At 42.1% G+C, this 16762-nt stretch overlaps 1 protein-coding gene across 2 annotated transcripts in view; it reads left to right on the top strand.

The window, feature by feature from the left end:
• Positions 1–261: 261 nt before the first annotated feature.
• Positions 262–16762, top strand: part of FZD6 (frizzled class receptor 6) — a 28662-nt gene continuing 12161 nt past the window's right edge. The window contains exons 1-2 of one of the 2 annotated variants that reach the window (XM_034062725.1): positions 262–342; positions 894–1292. In XM_034062725.1, the coding sequence (XP_033918616.1) occupies positions 1113–1292 (180 nt within the window). In that variant the 5' untranslated portion in view covers positions 262–342; positions 894–1112. Of the gene's footprint in view, positions 343–569; positions 1293–16762 lie in introns of those variants that run through there. The other variant, XM_005150909.3, reaches the window with a different exon arrangement.

Below are 16762 nucleotides of genomic sequence, written 5' to 3'. Positions count from 1 at the left end.
CCAGGTGTCCCGTGGAAGGGTTTTCTTGTGCTGTTTGCAACCCCGCGTTCAGCCACAGACTCCTCCTCAGCTGAGGCCCACCCGGGGTCCCGGGACCCAGACCATGTCGGTGGTGCCCACCCGGCAGGTCACTGCCTGCGGCAGCCGCAGCCCCGCTCCCTCCGGGGGGAGGCTCCACCGTGGGCAGACTCCGCCCGCACCGGCACGGAAAGGTGCGGCCGTCCCGCCCCGCGCAGCAAGTATCGCGCGAGCGCCCCCGCCGCCGGATCCGGTCGATGTCGCTGGGCGGCTGCGGCCTTCGCAGCGAAGGCGGCGGGGAGGGGCCGCTCCGGCGGGGCGCGGGTGAGTGCGCTGGGGAGGGGGCAGCGCCGGCACCCCTCGGTCCGGTCCGGCCCGGGGAGCGGCGGCTCCTCCTCCGCGCCCCGGGGCATCCGCCAGCGGGGAAGCATCCGCTGGGAGGCGGGTCCCGGTGAGGGGGCGGCGGGGGCGCGGCCCGGGCGTGGCGCGGATGCGGCGCCGAGGCCGCGCCTGGCGAGCTCCGGCTCCTGGGCCGACTTCTCGGTCCGGTGCCGCCCGGCCCCGCGGGCTCCGCTTCCCAGGGCGGGGCTGGGAACCGAGCGCCGACAGCGGCGCGTTAGGAGCAGTGGTGGCTGCGGGGCCCGGGCGGGAGCGGCGGCCGAGCGCACCGCTCCCCGTGGGCGAGGCTGCGGGAGCGCGGGCAGCGCCGTGCCGCTGCCCCTGCGGGGTGTGTGGGGCCGGAGGGGGCTGCGGGACCGGCCGGAGCTGACCTCTCCTGCAGGGCCTTTGTGGAGGCTGCGTTCGGCCCTCGGACGTGTGGTCGCGGTCGGATTGTTTCCACTGTTAATGATCAGCCCTGTCTCTTCCTGCTGCAGCTTGCAGGCTGGAGGAGGAGGGGGTTTAATAAAACCGCGGCCAGCCGAAATGGGGAGATGCCTAAAGCAGCAGTGAGGAGTCTGCCGTCTGCCTAGTTGCCCTCGTCCTTGCCTTGCGCTGGAACCAGCAGAGGAAGATGTATGTTTTTATCCTTGTGCCAAGCTGATCTGTCTAACTTCTGAACAGAACTATGCGCTGAAGTTGGAGATCCTGACAAAATGGGGGTACTTGTGTTCTCTGTGACTTGCAGTTTACTTCTCACTCTGGTGAGAGGGCACAGTTTGTTCACATGTGAGCCAATTACTATTTCCAGATGTTCAGGAATGCCTTACAATATGACTTTTTTTCCAAACATTATGGGACACTATGATCAGGACACAGCTGCTTTCCAAATGGAGGTAAGTTCCCCTGTCCCTATTGTATTATGTAAATATTACACTGTGAAACAACCTTCTTATCATTGAGAAATAGTTTGTGATGCCTGTTCCACTGAATGTCAAGGGAGATAATGTTTAGTGACTAGGTGTTTCTTTAAAACGTTATGAGGTATAGGCACCCCCAGCCCACCTTGGATCCGGTGTTGGAGTGGAAGAGGAATGGGTGTAGCACAATAATGCGGCTATTCAGATCTCTCTGGCTGATTACATATAGCACCTCACTGATACACAGAGCAGTTCTTAAAATTCTCTGGTGTCTTGGCTTATGATATTGTGGCCCACCTGAACTTGGGTAGTGCAAAAATAATGTTCAGAAGTTGCTCTTTGTTCCTCTCTATGTCTACTAAGGAGAGAGGTACCTAAACTTGTTATTGGCCCCGTTCTCCATTGTGGCTTTGCCTTCTGTTGTCTTCTGACCGAATGCTGAAACTTCTTACGGAAAGTTGGAGGGTTTTTTAAGCTGAAAGCAAACACTTTTCTTACTTGAACTGATTGTAACATGTGGCTCCCTGGAGAATATGCCACTTTGTGGAAAGGCTTTGGTGATAGAAACAAAAGGGCCAGAGCCTCTCTGGGTGAGAGGCTTGTAAAACAAGTTTTAAACCTGTTTTAATAGTGGCTTTTCAGTGGTAAGAGGAGGGGGGACATATTAACACAGATCTTGAAAAGCTTATTATCTTGTGCTGTGCAGACTGAAACAAGTGAGTTGAAAATTAAGAAGTTTCTGGTTAAAAAATAAATAAAATTAAAGATTGTATTGTAAGTGGCTACTGTTGTTAAAATCTTATTTGCATATTCTTTACTGAGCGTGGAGGAGGAGCTAGGTTCAGTTACCAAAGCATTCTTTTAGTGTTGCTTGGGATAGTCAGGATTCCCAGGTTGGCTTCTAGCTGCCAGCCTGGAACAGCACAGACTTTGGTCTCACATTGTGTTTGCTAGCCTGGTGTAGATGTATGGGAAATTCTGGTATCAAATGTCAGGACACCTGTATGCAAGCAACTGAATTCAGCTGCAGGTCTCAGATAAATTGTGGACTTTAAAATTGGAAGGCAAGCTTATAAGCTTCAGTTGTAAACTCTGTGCAGTGCTTTATCCAGCCATCGTTTGTCAGGAATGCTTTCTACAGCGTCTGCCACTTTTATCTCATCAGGTATGCTACTGGTTCTTACTTGGTGTGTCTTTGCAACTGTTGAGCCAGCTTTTGTTAATATTTGTGCCTTCCAGTCATGCTGCTGGTACAGCAGAGGCCACAGAGGCATTTTTATTAGATTGCTGCAACTGACTTTTCTGAACTGTCAAGTAGCTTGTGCCTACTGCATGTCTTCTGGAAGGGGTTCATGGTTTACCTGTTCTCATACAGCCACTTCATAAAACCTGAGTGGTAGTGAGGAGTTTTGTTGCTTTCCCTTTTTTATTCCCCCATCCTTTCTCCCTTATAACCACCTCTTGATCACTGCAGTGGTTGATCACTACTCAGCCAACTGACTGGGTGGCTGTGTGGAACAACAGTGTCTATTAGGATTTGATTTCCTTACCCTGTATCATTTGCTTCCTAGTCTCCTGTCATTGCCACTGTGTGGCCTCTAATTTGTTATACCTCACTACTCTAGTGCTGTGCAGACATTTCTAAGCTACCTTGTGTCTGCGTGCTGATCTGCGTGCCTCTATTTGTGATTCAACAGTGCTGATTGACTGCTGGGTCAAACTAATTTTTAAGCCAACTGCTTTACTGATGAAAGGGTAAAGAAGTTGCTTTCCATTCTTATGTAGCTAGTGTTGAATCTGTTGCTAGCAGCTAGATTGGAATTAATATGATAAACTTATGGTGGTTCATTGCAGGACCCTTTTTCTCTGAGGGAGACCAGTGTGTACCAACATCCCTTATACATTTTGACGTGTATTCTACGTGGCATTTGGTAATGGTGCTGGTATAGTTTGTCCCTAGTTGATTGTAACAGGGCCTTAGAATTGTGCCTTAGAATTGTCAAAAGGTCCTGCTTTTTTGCAAAGGGGGGATTTGGTGTGGCTTCAGGGGAGGAGGAACTATTGATTTCTGGAATATTGTGTAATTTCACTTTGCAGCCATGAAGAGGCAGTGGGTTGGGGGGTGGAGGAGACTTCAGGTGTTATAACAGCTTGAATTTTTCTGTAATTGGAAATCCAAACCTTGTTCATAACAAAGAAAGAATTTTAATAGTATGTTGGTTAAAACTTCTTTCTTTTGATCTTTGATAGGAATGCTTAAAGGCTGTTTTCTAATTCCATCTTGTTCTTCTGCCTCCCCTCCTCACAGCCTCTCGTAAGACTGAGCATGGTTTTAGGATGTAAACACTGGGTTTTGAGATTAATGCTTGTTAGCTGACTTAGAGTAAGCTGCTTAATCATACAATCACAGGGCATGTGGTGGAGTAAAATCCAAGTATTTTGTGCAGAAAGATCCTTGATGTTAGTCCTGTTTTCTGTCCCTATCTCCTCTCAAAACTTCTTCCCGTTACTTATTTGGAGTGTTAACCCCCAGAAATATTTGTTAAGGGCATAAATCTCACACGCAGGTGAAGTTCACTCTCCAAAACTGTGATAACTCTATGTCCTGCTCTCAAGGCTCTACAAGAGTGTTCTGCTGTGGGGAGTCTTGTCTATCCAGAAGAGCTGTGCTTTCCATCTGCTGGAGCATGAAGGCTTCTGTACAGTTACTCTGCTGTCTGGAAAGGTGTTAAATTGACATTTCTGGGGTAGTATCTTCATAGTAATCCTCCAAGAGAGGATGATGTGGAGCCGTTGTCTCACATAGTGGTTGTCCTCTAGGAATTCAGCTGATCTGTGGTCTTACATTTCTCCGTCATGTATTAACTCTTCATAACGATGTGCTGGAAGCCGGAACACTGGCCTGATTAAAACAGGAAAGAAAAAAAGATTAACTCAATATTACAGTTACAGATGTTCTGGCTAGTGATGATAGCTGTTCTGGGCTCTTATTCTCTGCAACAGAAAATTCCTAATTTCCAGATTTCCAGTTGCTCCCTCATTCTCCCTGTTGTTTATTTGTTTGGTTTGGGTGTTTTTTGGAGCTGTCGACAGATTTAGTTTAGGCTACTTGAGTTTTACTTTAGACTTGGATTAGTTTTGTTTATATAACAAATGGTGATTTGGGGAAAGTAAAACCATGTGGCTTTGTGGTGGGAAGTTTTGTGTATGTTAGCTGAACAGTTGCATGACAATGGGATCTAATTGTTTGCAGATGCTCAATGTATCTGTATCTCCAAGCTGTTTAACAGTAACACTGCTCATGTTACTACTAGCTCTGACTGTGAGGTTGAAGACCTGATGTTTGTCGGGGCAGGAAAATAGATGGGCACAGCAGGACAGATGGTCCATTACAGCTATAGTTAAATAGCTGTAACTCCCCCTCGTGGTCATCCGCGAAACCAAGTCACTTCTAATTCCAAAGTAACTTACACTTTTAGCTATACTGGACTAAGTTGTCAATATAAGGCATTATTCCGGCAAGGCAGTGAGTATTATGGTGTTGTAACTTTTTGTTCATATCTCTTGATCTGTCCTGCTGTGGTTCCAGAATGTGTTCACTGTAGACAAACCCTTCAGACTTCCTGACGTTGGTAAAATCTCTGGGTCTGTAGAATTGCGAAGACAAAAGGCTTGCCAACGAGTTTTAAAGCAGACTATACAAACCACTGGAACGCATCCCATGGAGAACAATAAAGTACCTCAGACTGGAAAAATGATTTAGTAGTGAGTTTTCCGTTCACTTCTGAGTTCGTGACTGTGTGCCAGAATACATGTGTGCATGTCTATGGATAGAGTTCAGCAGTGGGAGAAATTATAGGAGAACTAGGGTTGGTTTAAACTAACAAAACCAGTTTGAAGTGGATTAAGTATCACCCTCAAAAGTTTAATGCTGAAGTCCTGTAAGTTAAAATTTGAAATGTAATCACTAAATTTGCTTCAACTAAATATAAAATATTTAGTGCTTCCACTAAATATAAATCTACTATTAATTCAATATGAAAGTATGTCCAAAAACGGGAGAACTGTGTCTGGCAAGCTAAAACAGTGTGTGTGTGTGTGTGTGTATACACACAGGGAGGAGGAATCTGCCCACTTTCTGTAGGTTGAGAGTTTTGGGAAATAAGTACAGTTTTGTGTAGAAGGTTGCTACTGGGCTGCTCTGCAAAATAGTATAAGTGTGGATTTACTGAAACCTCTACAGCTTCAATTAGAAAAAACCCACCAATGTTCTTTATCTGCCTGGAGTTATGTTTTGTCCCTGATGCTGCCTCATAGCCTAAGATGCGGAAAGGGTGCAGAGATGTGAACATTGACTTAATGGAGCAGGCAGGAGGGCCTCTTTAGTTCATATTTTGCTTGTAACATTTTTTGCTGCTTCTTTACTATGTACCACTGATACTAACAGGCAGGCAAGGCTTGTGTAAGAAGAGGTAAATGCTGCAGGCTGTACATATATGTTACTCAGTACAAACTAAAGTAACTTTTCTAGCTTATCAGGAGGAAGTGATGGTCACAGAAGATTTTGATGCTGGAAGAGCTACACTGATGCTTGTTAAATGAAAATTTGCAAATGCCAAAGTAATTTTTTTGTATATCCTTCATATGGAGCAAGGGAAATACAAAACAGTGCAAGTGACTTCTGTGCTGGGTAAGTCTCTAGAAATAGAGAATAGTTGGACAAGAATAATTCTGGTTTGAACATCACTATGCTGAATGTAGAAAAGCTTGGTCAAAGGGTCAAAACAATATGAATTAGACCCATCTGTGTCATTCTGTATGATACCAGAAAAATTTGTGAAGTATGGTTTTATTTTTGCACCCTGTTGTTCTCTGGTGTTCTAAAGAAACACAAGTCAGTATTGGTTCTTACAGCAACACATTTGTAAACCATCTTTGCTGACTCCTGTATGTACACTAAATTACAGCCACTAAAAAAAAGTGTTTGTTACCTGTAGTACTGAGGCCATTCATCAAGTGTTATTAGCTTGTTCAGATTTGCTAAAACCAGGCAGGTGAATGTGTGTAATCCTGTTACATTGGCTTTAAGGGTATTGGTCATCTGCAAAATCTAGCGCTGCTTTGTCTGAACAGCATTTCTCATCTACTTGATAATGTGAATCATACTGCCTTGCTCTTTGTTCTGAAAGGATACTGCTTGGAATTCAGAGCGATCCAAAGTAATGCGTGCTTGATGAAGAGTAATACACCCACTCACTGCATGAGATTGAGGAGTTTCACTCTGGACTAAATTTAGGCCAGTCCTGCTGTGCATGAGGTCCAAAGCTGTCCTGTTTTGCAACAGCAGACCTTTCTGGAAAGTTTTGTGGTATCTTGTGGCTCTTCTGCAGATTGCTGTCCCTTCCACAGTGCCCTGTCTAGTGTTCCTATGGAGCTGCAAGCATTGGTGGTTTAAATCTCATTATACAGACTGTGCCTTGGCTCTCCCCTCTTCGCCACACTTGTATTGTTTGCTGAGCACAAGGCACCATAAGTTTGTGATGGGCTTAGTGTTGTCACTGTAGCCTACTCCAGGAGAACACTTGTGAATGGAGTCATAAAAGCATCCCTAAAGCTGTTTATATAGAGAAGGAAAACATGGACAGAGCTGAGTTTAGAACTGCTTTGCCTTCATTGATAGGAGGCAGGGCTTGGAGACTGAGTCAACTGGTTGGAACACATTGTCCTTGGAGTTGGGGAAAGCCAGCAGTGGGTACAAAGCTTTCAGATATAAAAAGGTGTGTTTTCAAGATCATTTCCATGTTTTTAAGGAGTAGCTGTTGCCCTGTGGAACCTCTTGAACTTCACCTGGTCAGTAGCAAATCAGGTTAGGGAAGAAAAATCTGCTGAGGGTGATGTGGTGACCATAATTTCAAAGGTCACTCTTCCCATTGTCTCCTCTTGAACAGTAGACAAGAGGACAAAATTGTATACAGCTGTGTACAGGTGGCCCACACTGTTTTCCCTCTGCTGTCCATAATTTATCAGATTGTTTAGCTTCATGCATGTCATTAGCAGTTCACATCCAGTGCATTGGCCCATGGCAGCTCTGGCAACAGCAACTTGTTTGTCTTTCAGAAATTGCCATCCCTGTCATATGTCTAAAGCCTCCTGATGCTTTCCCAGTGGGCAGCAGGGTGGGCCGAAAGCTGCTCTAGTCTTTTTCCATTTCTTTGATGGACCTGTCAGTGACTACTTGCACAGTGTTGTTTCTCTGTCTATCTTCCTCAGTGCCACGTCAGCCACATGGTGCTGCAATGTTGCCTCAGGGTGAACCCCCAGCCTGGTGTGTGTGCTTCCTTTTGCCTGCAACATTCTAGGGATGAGATGCTGAGGCAAGGGGAGAAGGAAGAGGTACCTTTGCATATGTTATATAAAGAGGAGAATGCATCCATCGACCTCCTTATCGGAGGAATCTGCAAAGGAAAGGGAAACCAAATGAGTCCTTGACTGCCTGTGTGGAGAGAGTACAGTAACATGTCTTGTGAGCTCCCTACAGCTCCCAGCTTCTCATGGATGAAGATTTCTGCAGTGTGATGGAGATGCTGGTGATGTACTTGCTTCTGTTTAGGCTGACTATTGTGAGGGGTGGGTGAAAACTCACACCAGATTGTCCCACTGAGTATGCTAAGTTACTGCTGTGCTACAGCAAGCAATGAACTGTTAGGAAGCTGCCTCTCCTTTGATTCTTTGATCTTGCTAGCAAGAGGAGGCAGAATTTAAGGTGTCAAGTATTTGGGTGAAGATTTTGAAGAGGTGGAGAAGAGACTGTGGGAAGTAGTACATTCGGAAAGAGACTCCTGTAGTAACATCACTAGCTTTGAGAGAGCCCTTCCTTATATTTGGATATCTTGCATTTGGAGGAAGGAGGAAGAGGTGATCATGAAGTAATGGGATAAAGGAATTAGCTTCCTTCTTTAATAGCTGTCCCATCCATCCTTTAGAATTAGGAATTTATTTATTTATTTATTTTTATCTGAAGCGAGTTGTTTTTATTGCTTTCTTGCCTTTCAGGTTTGCTTTTGTCTCAGAATTAACAAAAATTAAGAGTAAATAAAAGTAATTTCAGTATGTGTGTCTACAGAGCAAAAATCTATAACTAATCAGGTTATAATTGTTTTAGACATTTTTGTCTGCATTAAAAATAACCAAACAAAAATGCCACAGAATAAAATATACCTGCAGAAGATAAAAACCATTTCCCACAAATACTAGGAATCCCCCTTTGTTTTTTTGTTGTTTTACTCAAGAAAGGATTTTATGTGTATCTTTTTTATACCTTAAGTACTTCTTTTTCTATCACAATAATGATCTACTCTGAATAATAATGATTATTAGTAATAATGATAATGTTATGTTTTCAAGCTACAGTCAAGGTGATAGCTAAAGAAATGAAGGCTGGTTTTCCATTTTGTGTACACACTGATCTTTCCAGAAGCAGTGATTTTACAGAAAATTACTCTGAATCAAAAGTTATGGCACATGGTGAATGCTAAGTATATAGGAGGTTGGCTACAGGGTGAAAGCTTCCCAAACACAAACAAAACAGAGGCTGCCATCCAGTTTTGCTGTCCGGTTTTTTAGCTGTCTCTGGTTTGTGGCTCAGACTCTTGGGTTGTTTGTTTCTAGTGCTGTCTGACTTGTGTTGCTCTGTGTGTTACCAAGAATTCATTCAGAAGATCCTGTCCTTTTTTGTCAAAAACCTGTGTGCCTGACGGAAGAAACTTGTGCAGATTTTCTAGGGATTAAGCCAATCTGTTTGAAGTTCAGGAAAGTATTTGACACTGCACTGCATGAAAATTGCTAAAAATACTAATATTTGTAAACTTTAATTAATCCATCCACTTTGTTGTGATGTAGGAGACGTCAGCTGGACATGCACAAGTCTGATGACTGAATTGAAGCCCATGAGTTATCTACCTGGCCACCTGCAGTTCTTACTTCTGTCTTCTCGTTTCAGTATTTCCAGTTGGTCATATCTTGAGACACTGTTACACTGCTTGGCTGACCATGAGGCAAGCTCTCTTTAATTTTTACAAGATATGGGCAAGAAACCACTGGATGCAGTTACTTTTAATTTTGTTGGATTTGGGATGCTGAGGGTGGCAGTTTATTATTTCCCATTAGCATGGGAATTAACTTCGTAAATTGGGAGATTTTCCAGCTTCCGTACAATGTCTCTATCCCCACCTAACCAATAGCATGGCTAGCCCAGGTCTGCATGGAGTGGAAAGCTTGATGGAGGCAACGGTGTGGCTCCTTGCAGAGCTTCTTCTGGTCTGATCAAGTCAGCTTTGAGCAAAGGTGTGCAATATAACTGTTTCTGGGTAGACCTGTAGCAGGATCAGCAGCCATGTAGAAACAGCAGCACCCGGATGGGCTGGTGCTAGTCTGTGCAGAGTTATTTCAGAAAGTTTTTTCAGTTTCAGAAAGCCACAGAATTGGCTTTCTTGCCATCCCGCTAACTGTCATGGTAAAGGGCATTGAAAGTTCTGGTATTCATAGACTGGTAAAGGAAGTGTCCGAGTGTAGATACCTGAGTATTCTGAGTAGTAGTCAGTTGTATAAACACTGCCTCAGAGTTTGGTGTTAGTTTTAGTTGAGCATTTACTTCCGGCTGTGAGGTTATCTCTGCTTCCTGAATTCTGTGAATGTCATTCTTGGGTGCCTCTGTGTGTGGACATCAGGTAGGGAAACTACTGTGAGGACTTTATGAAGTGCCTGGAAGTTAGGCATCAGAAATTTCTGTTGCAATAGCCAGTCCCCTTTGTGGATCTGGCTCTTGATTTCTCTACTTGATATTGTGGATGATTACTTGGGAAAATTGATCCTGTTATGGCTGAGATTCTCCTGATTTAATTTGGTCATGAAGCAGACAAGGAAGAAAGCATGGTGCAGGGTTGCCACTCTGGGAACTTGGGTGGTGCTGTTCTGTTGGAGTCCCTACACTTATGAAGACAGGGAAACGTGAATCTGGTCTGACTTCTGGAACCAGAGCAATAACTAATTCTGCTGGAATTCCCTTCAAATGCGGAGCTTTTTTTATAGGTAGCAGGCAGTCTTTCAACAGCATTACTGGTAATCTTTTAGATTGTATTCTACACAAAAAGTTCAGTAATGAATCCATTTACTCCTGTAATACATGGCAAATACATGATTTTTTTGAAAGTGGTTCTGTTACCACAGTCCAGATGTAATGAAGCTCTGTCTAGACATCGGATGTTTGAGAGCCTGCAGTATACTTCAATTAACTTACATTTGTCTGTCTTTTTGTGCTTTTTATAGTATACATGGAGATAAAACCATATATAGTTTAAAACTGTGTATAAATAGTTCAGTTCTGTAATGCTTGGGAAAATTCTCTTTTGTTTTAGACTGTAAATTGCAGAGGTTGGAATATCTATAATTTAGGTTGAGCTATAATTTAGGTTAGAACCACAAAAGGCAGTGAATTTTGCTAATAAGCTATTTTTGGAAAGTATTTGGGTACTACTTTAGTTTGCTTCAGAACAACTTAGTGAGATGTAATGTTCTTGCTTATATTGCTTCTAACCTTTGCTGTACTTAAAAAATATAGGAACGTGGGTATTTTTATTTCATGCTTAAAAATATTTAAAGCAAAAAAGTGGAACTGAGTTGTTTTATTACAGAAAGAAGTTCTGTAGTTGCTAGTTAATGCAAAACAGCCTGGAACCTATAGGAGTAAAAAGCAAAGCATTTTACTGTTTCTGTGTATGTATTTGTATAATGACAATGGCAAGTTTAGTGCCTAGTTGTGGTGTTAGAGGAGTGTTTGCTTGTCAGTTGGTTTGTTTTTAAGGTGCATGAGTACCTTGTTGCCTACTGACCTTTGAAAACCTTCCCCATGTGTCTTGTCTTTACCCTGGTTGGATTTATGATTAATATTATCATCAACTTTGGATAGCTGGTATGAAGGTTTAGACCTGAGTATGTATATTTTTATATATATATGTATATGTAACAAAGTATATATTGTGTGTAGGGGTGAATGACGGCCAAGAGCTTGCAGATACACTGGTGATTTTGTTGCGGCTATATTGACCATTCATGTGATGGCTCATTCAGCTCACTGAGCTTTGTACCACCTGGTATCAGAACGAATGCCTCACTAGTCTTGCTTGAGGTGGGCGATGAAGTTCTGGCCGATGGAGTCTGTGCTGCACAGGCATCAGTCCCTGATGCCACTGGTGTTTACAGCACAGCATTCTTTAAGATAATGGGCTTGTCCTTCTAAGGGATGATGCTTCAGATGCTGACCAGTTGTTGGCTCCCACGGCTGTACAAGCTGGGGGGGGGGGGGCAGGCGGCTGGGAATGGTTCAGTTATCAACTGCTGCAAGTGGAGCTGTCCCCACGCTTTGTTCGGAGCCCTTTGAAAATCCAAATGCATGCACTGCCTTTGCTGTTTAGTCAAAGAACAAAGATGAAAGCTCATATCTTTCCAAACAGCTTCTGTTGCAGAACAATTTCGTTTGATCCACTTGCTTGTTTACATTTTTTAATTCTCTTTTTTTCCGTCAGCTCCTTGAACTCCAGATTGTCCTTGTGTAGGAAATTTAAACTATTGTGTCCTTTAAGCCAAGGTGATAACCTACTTTCTACTCTGACAAAAGGTTTTATTCTTATCTCTGTAAACACCAAACTGATTATGTTTAAAATATGTTTGATAAGCTTTTAAATCAATTGTGACTGCATTTGTCTTGATTGCGTTGTGAATGCTATAGAAAGTAATGCTGTTTTGTTTAAAAGTGGCTTATTAAAATTTGAATACATGTGTTTTGAATGCTTTTCTCTTACCTCTGTCAAATTAGGCTGCACTAATGATGCATATTAAATTTGCATACATTCATATCTGAAATATTTTATTCTTATCAGTGAATTTTAGTCCTGAAAACTCTTTCATTGTAGAGGAGTTACCCATGATACTTTAGCTGAGTTCAGGAAATACAGATTATAACTGATACTTGCAGCTGGCAGCAATAGTAAATTTTTATGCAAGATCAGGTGGCGATGCAGAGTATGTGGGACCCCAAATTAGTACCTACCATCTTCACTCGTAGTTTAAAGGATGGTTGACATTGTGCTAATGTTCATGAGCTACACTCACATTTCTGGTTTGCAGCTCTGCTGTTAAATAACAACTTCTAACAGACATGTAGCAACAAGATGCTGACATCTAAACTGCCTTAGCCTCCTGCAAAATAGTTTCTAAATCCTTACATACCAACTTAAAAGTGTCTTTAACTTGCCTTTGATCTAAATCTGTCAATGTAACTTCCAGTAAGAAGAACCTGTTTTTTTTTCTCAACCTTGCTTTGACTCTAATGGAACTTGAGCATTTCATCCTTCATTTAGTTCTGTGTGTTAGGACATTTATTTATCATTATTTAATTGTGCATGAATTAGAAGTTGGAGATTCTTGGCAGCTGATTCACTGTGGCCAAGAGTAAATTACCACCCTTGCTAGCCCGTCCAGTAATTGTGTGAAGGCATTAATTTCTCTGGGTGATGCTAATCTCATTTCCATCCAGTCCAGAATAACTCTATTGTAGGATTAAATCAACCATGCCATATTTGTGTCACTGTTTTTAATTGAAACAGATTGTCATTGTAAAAGTGGGTAAAAGATAATGTGAGGATTGTTAGTATCTCTCTGAGTATGAAGAGTAATTGCTGCCTGTTATTTTGAGACTGCTTATATACACCATAGTTGACAGCAGCCATATATCCTAAATATCAGATATGAAAGTGTATATGTAAAATATACTGAGTTTAGGTTTTGAAGTTGTCTTTCAGTTCTGTAGTGACACTTATGGGACAGTAGTTGTGTGTAAGTCTGGTACTGTAAATTTATTAATCATTAATTCTTAATAAAGTGCTATTCAAGGAGAGGGTTATTTTATATTAGTTACTGTCACTCAGAAAAGAGTCTTTGTCACTGTGAAAATGTGTGGTCAGTGTTCAGCTGTAATCAAGACAAATAGAAGGCAAAGTATATTGGGAAAGGAATAGAAATAAAAATTTTAAACCTTATTATGCTAAGGTTTAGCAGGATGGCAAAATGACATGGAAAAAGAGTAATCTGTTAGCTGTTTGTCAAAAGACAAATGAAGTTGCAAAACCAGGAGTTAGAATAAACAAAATGTGCTCCTTTCTCAACAGTGCCTGATTAAATTATACAGTCTAACTTTTACTGCTGTAGTATTTGCAAAGGGTATAAGTGTAAATGATTGAAAAAGATATTAGATATGTTCTAGGCAGAAAGGAGGTCTGTCAGTGTCTTTTCAACACAGTGGTGGTATGACCTGTGGCTGATTTCCTAAACTACTGATTGCAGGAAACTGAAAGGGATGTCAGCTTGTTTTGCTATATTCCACTTGTTACCAGCTGGGGTGAGAATGGGGTGCCCAGCTAAATGCAATTTGAGTTTGGTCTGACTCAGAAGGTCTGCTTGTGTCTTCAGAACATGAAACTTCCTGCTTCTTGTGTTTATAGTTTCAGGTGTCAGAAGGTAAATATTGTTAGCAAGCTGAAAGAAATACTGTAAGAACAAGTACTTTTGGCACCCAAGTCCTTGGATTTCTATTCTGATTACATTACAGGCTGAGCATAGGCTTCTTCCTAAAATATCACATTTTTGTATTTAGCTGTTCACACAGTTTTGCATTTAAATAAAATAGATTGTTAAACAACAGTGTTTAGCCAGTGACAGCATGCCATAGTTAGAATGGTAAAGGTTGGGTTTATGTCCTTTCTTCACCAGGTGTCACTTTCGTTATACTTATTTGCTGTATCAAGGGGGCAAGCCTACAATATGTAGCCTTATTAGCTATGTTGGAAAACTATTTAAATATTGTTTGTTGCTTATCGAAATACTTTCTTTTTTTTTAAATTCTTACTTTGTTGAGCAGATGTTGCTGTTTTACCTACGGCTGCAGAAGTTCTTGCTTGGCACCCCAAAACTTGCTCTAGAAAATTATTTTCTATCAACTGAGAGAAACTCTGTGGGACACAGAGAGGAAAAAAGTAAAAAAATCAAGATAATTTCTACAAGACTGAGTTTTGAAAGTGATCTCAATTTCTACAGGATCTGTACATGATCACCCAGCCTATTATCTTCATTTTATCCTAAGTACCAGGAAGACCAGACCTAACATGAATTAACCACTGGAACAAATTTAATTGAAAAGAAAACAAGCATCATAGTTATGGAGAGGTCATTTCATTCATTTGGGGTTAACTCCTCACTATTATTGTCATCTGAACTATGCAGTATCTAGGAATTAATCTGACTGATGTAACTGGAGCATGTTATAACAGAGTTATACTACTCTCCTTGTCATAAAATATTTCAAGTCTTGGGTTCCTGCAAAGGCAGCTTCAGAGCAGACATCCAGAGAGCCAGGATCAGACCTCTGTGCACCTGCTGTGATGGCATCTGCAGATGCAGACAGGGTACTATGGAGGATAATGCCAACGTTTTTTTTTGTTTTTCATAAAGCATTTTCAAGTTATTCTTGTTCTGCCTTATCTTCTCCTTTCACCCCTCTCTATACATTCCTGTGCTTACTGCAGAAGTCCCCTGAGGATTTGTAGGTATTCCATTTTGGAGGGGGAAATTTATTTGTCAATGTCTTTTATTTTAAAATACGTGCTTGGTATGCAGTGAAACTTGTTCTTTGGCTGTAGATGTGTGTGTGTGTGTATATACTTGGGATTCTTTAAAGTTGGCAGAAGTTAGTCCTTCCCTTACCAGTCATTTGTTGAATATTTGAGAGATGTAGCTGTTAATTGCAAATAAGTAAATAAAATTCTTCCAAAATAAAAATCTTACCTGAAAGCTTTGCTGACTTTGAAAACTTTGCACAGTGTCTCTATTTATCGGAACATTTAAAAGTGTATTAAATACTGTTTCAGTTTTCCTGATGCGTGAATTTGACTATTTAGGTGTGATATGGAGATTCCTGTTTCCTGAAATACCAGAAGCATTTCTTCAAAAAGTGTACTTTGTAGAATCTTTGAATGCCAGGTTGGAAGGGGCCTCAAGGATCATCTGGTTTAACCTTGCTTGGCAAAGCATGGCTTAGACTAGATGTCCCAATGTCCTCTGTGGCTGAACCTTAAAAGTGTTCAGTGTTGGGGAATCCACCACTTCCCTGAGGTGATTATTCCACTGCCTGCTTGTTCTCTAAAAACTTAAAAAAAAAATAAACAAGAACTTCAAAGGCTGACGTGACCCTGCAGATGGCTTTCACCCTCAGCCCTGGGTTGGTTCCCTTGGGGAATGAGCTTGGGTCAGGAACGTCTGTCTAGTATGGCAGACAGGATAGTGAGCAGCAGCCTGTAATGGATCTGAAGGTTGGGGCTTATTCAAGAACCAGCAGGGCTGGATCCCTGCAGCACATACTCCCACAGCTGCTCTGTGTTCCCTCCCTTTCCCTGGGCAGTCTCCGCACCTTGGTGAGTGGAGAAGCCAACCTGTTCTGCACATCCCCTAGACTGCCACCCCAGACCTTTTACATGGGCCAACTGGCAGTGCACCATATACGTGCTGTCTGTCCTGGCAGTGCCTGGCACCTCCTGGCCCTAGCTGATCTGTGGTTAGTAACCTGTTGCTAACCATGTGCATGTAGCACATGGATTCCAACACATGGTTGGCTCCTTCAGTTTAATTTCTGCTTGTGCTTGCTGACACGAGGGCTTGCTTATGCAGCCCCCCAGCATTCCTGCTTCCTTCTGCTGGCCCTGCCGCTTTGGACATACAGCCCAGTTAGAAGTACAGGAGCATGCCTGGCCATGCTGTTAGCATGTCATTGCTTGCTTCCTTCAATGAGCTGCCCTTACAACAATTCAGCACTTGCAAAAATGTCTGACAGCTTCTGGTTTATCTGATACGCAGTAGTATTTCAGCTAAAATAGTTTTCCCTAATAATAAAGTTGGTAAAATGTAGAGAAGGAAGATTAACTTTTTACCTTAAAAGTCTGTCTGACTGTCAGTAATAGATTGAATTAACTCAGGGGAAAGGGGGAGGAGGAAGGGGCAAGTTGCATTAAATATCATTCTGTGAATTCTCTAGTAAGAACACCCATCAATCATGTCAAGTTTTGAAATGCAGTGTTTAAAAAATGAATAATAATGATATTTAGACCTTGCTAATCAAAGAAACCCAAACCTCTCTGGCAGGAGAGAAGACAATGAGTGCAACACACCACTTGGACTGAAAATGTAATCTAACAGGAAGTACAGGGACAGGAACACTTAAAAAAATCTCATTTAGAAGCTGACTGGTGAATGTAGGAACTTAGCGTTTCCCTCTGTTTTTTAAAAACTCTTAGGCTTTCACAATATCAGTCAAGTTTCTAATATTGTCAAATAGATAAAAATCA

Source organism: Melopsittacus undulatus, chromosome 1, assembly GCF_012275295.1.
Source record: "Melopsittacus undulatus isolate bMelUnd1 chromosome 1, bMelUnd1.mat.Z, whole genome shotgun sequence".
Classification (NCBI taxonomy): Eukaryota; Metazoa; Chordata; class Aves; order Psittaciformes; family Psittaculidae; genus Melopsittacus; species Melopsittacus undulatus.
This window is presented reverse-complemented; position numbering and strand designations above follow the sequence as displayed.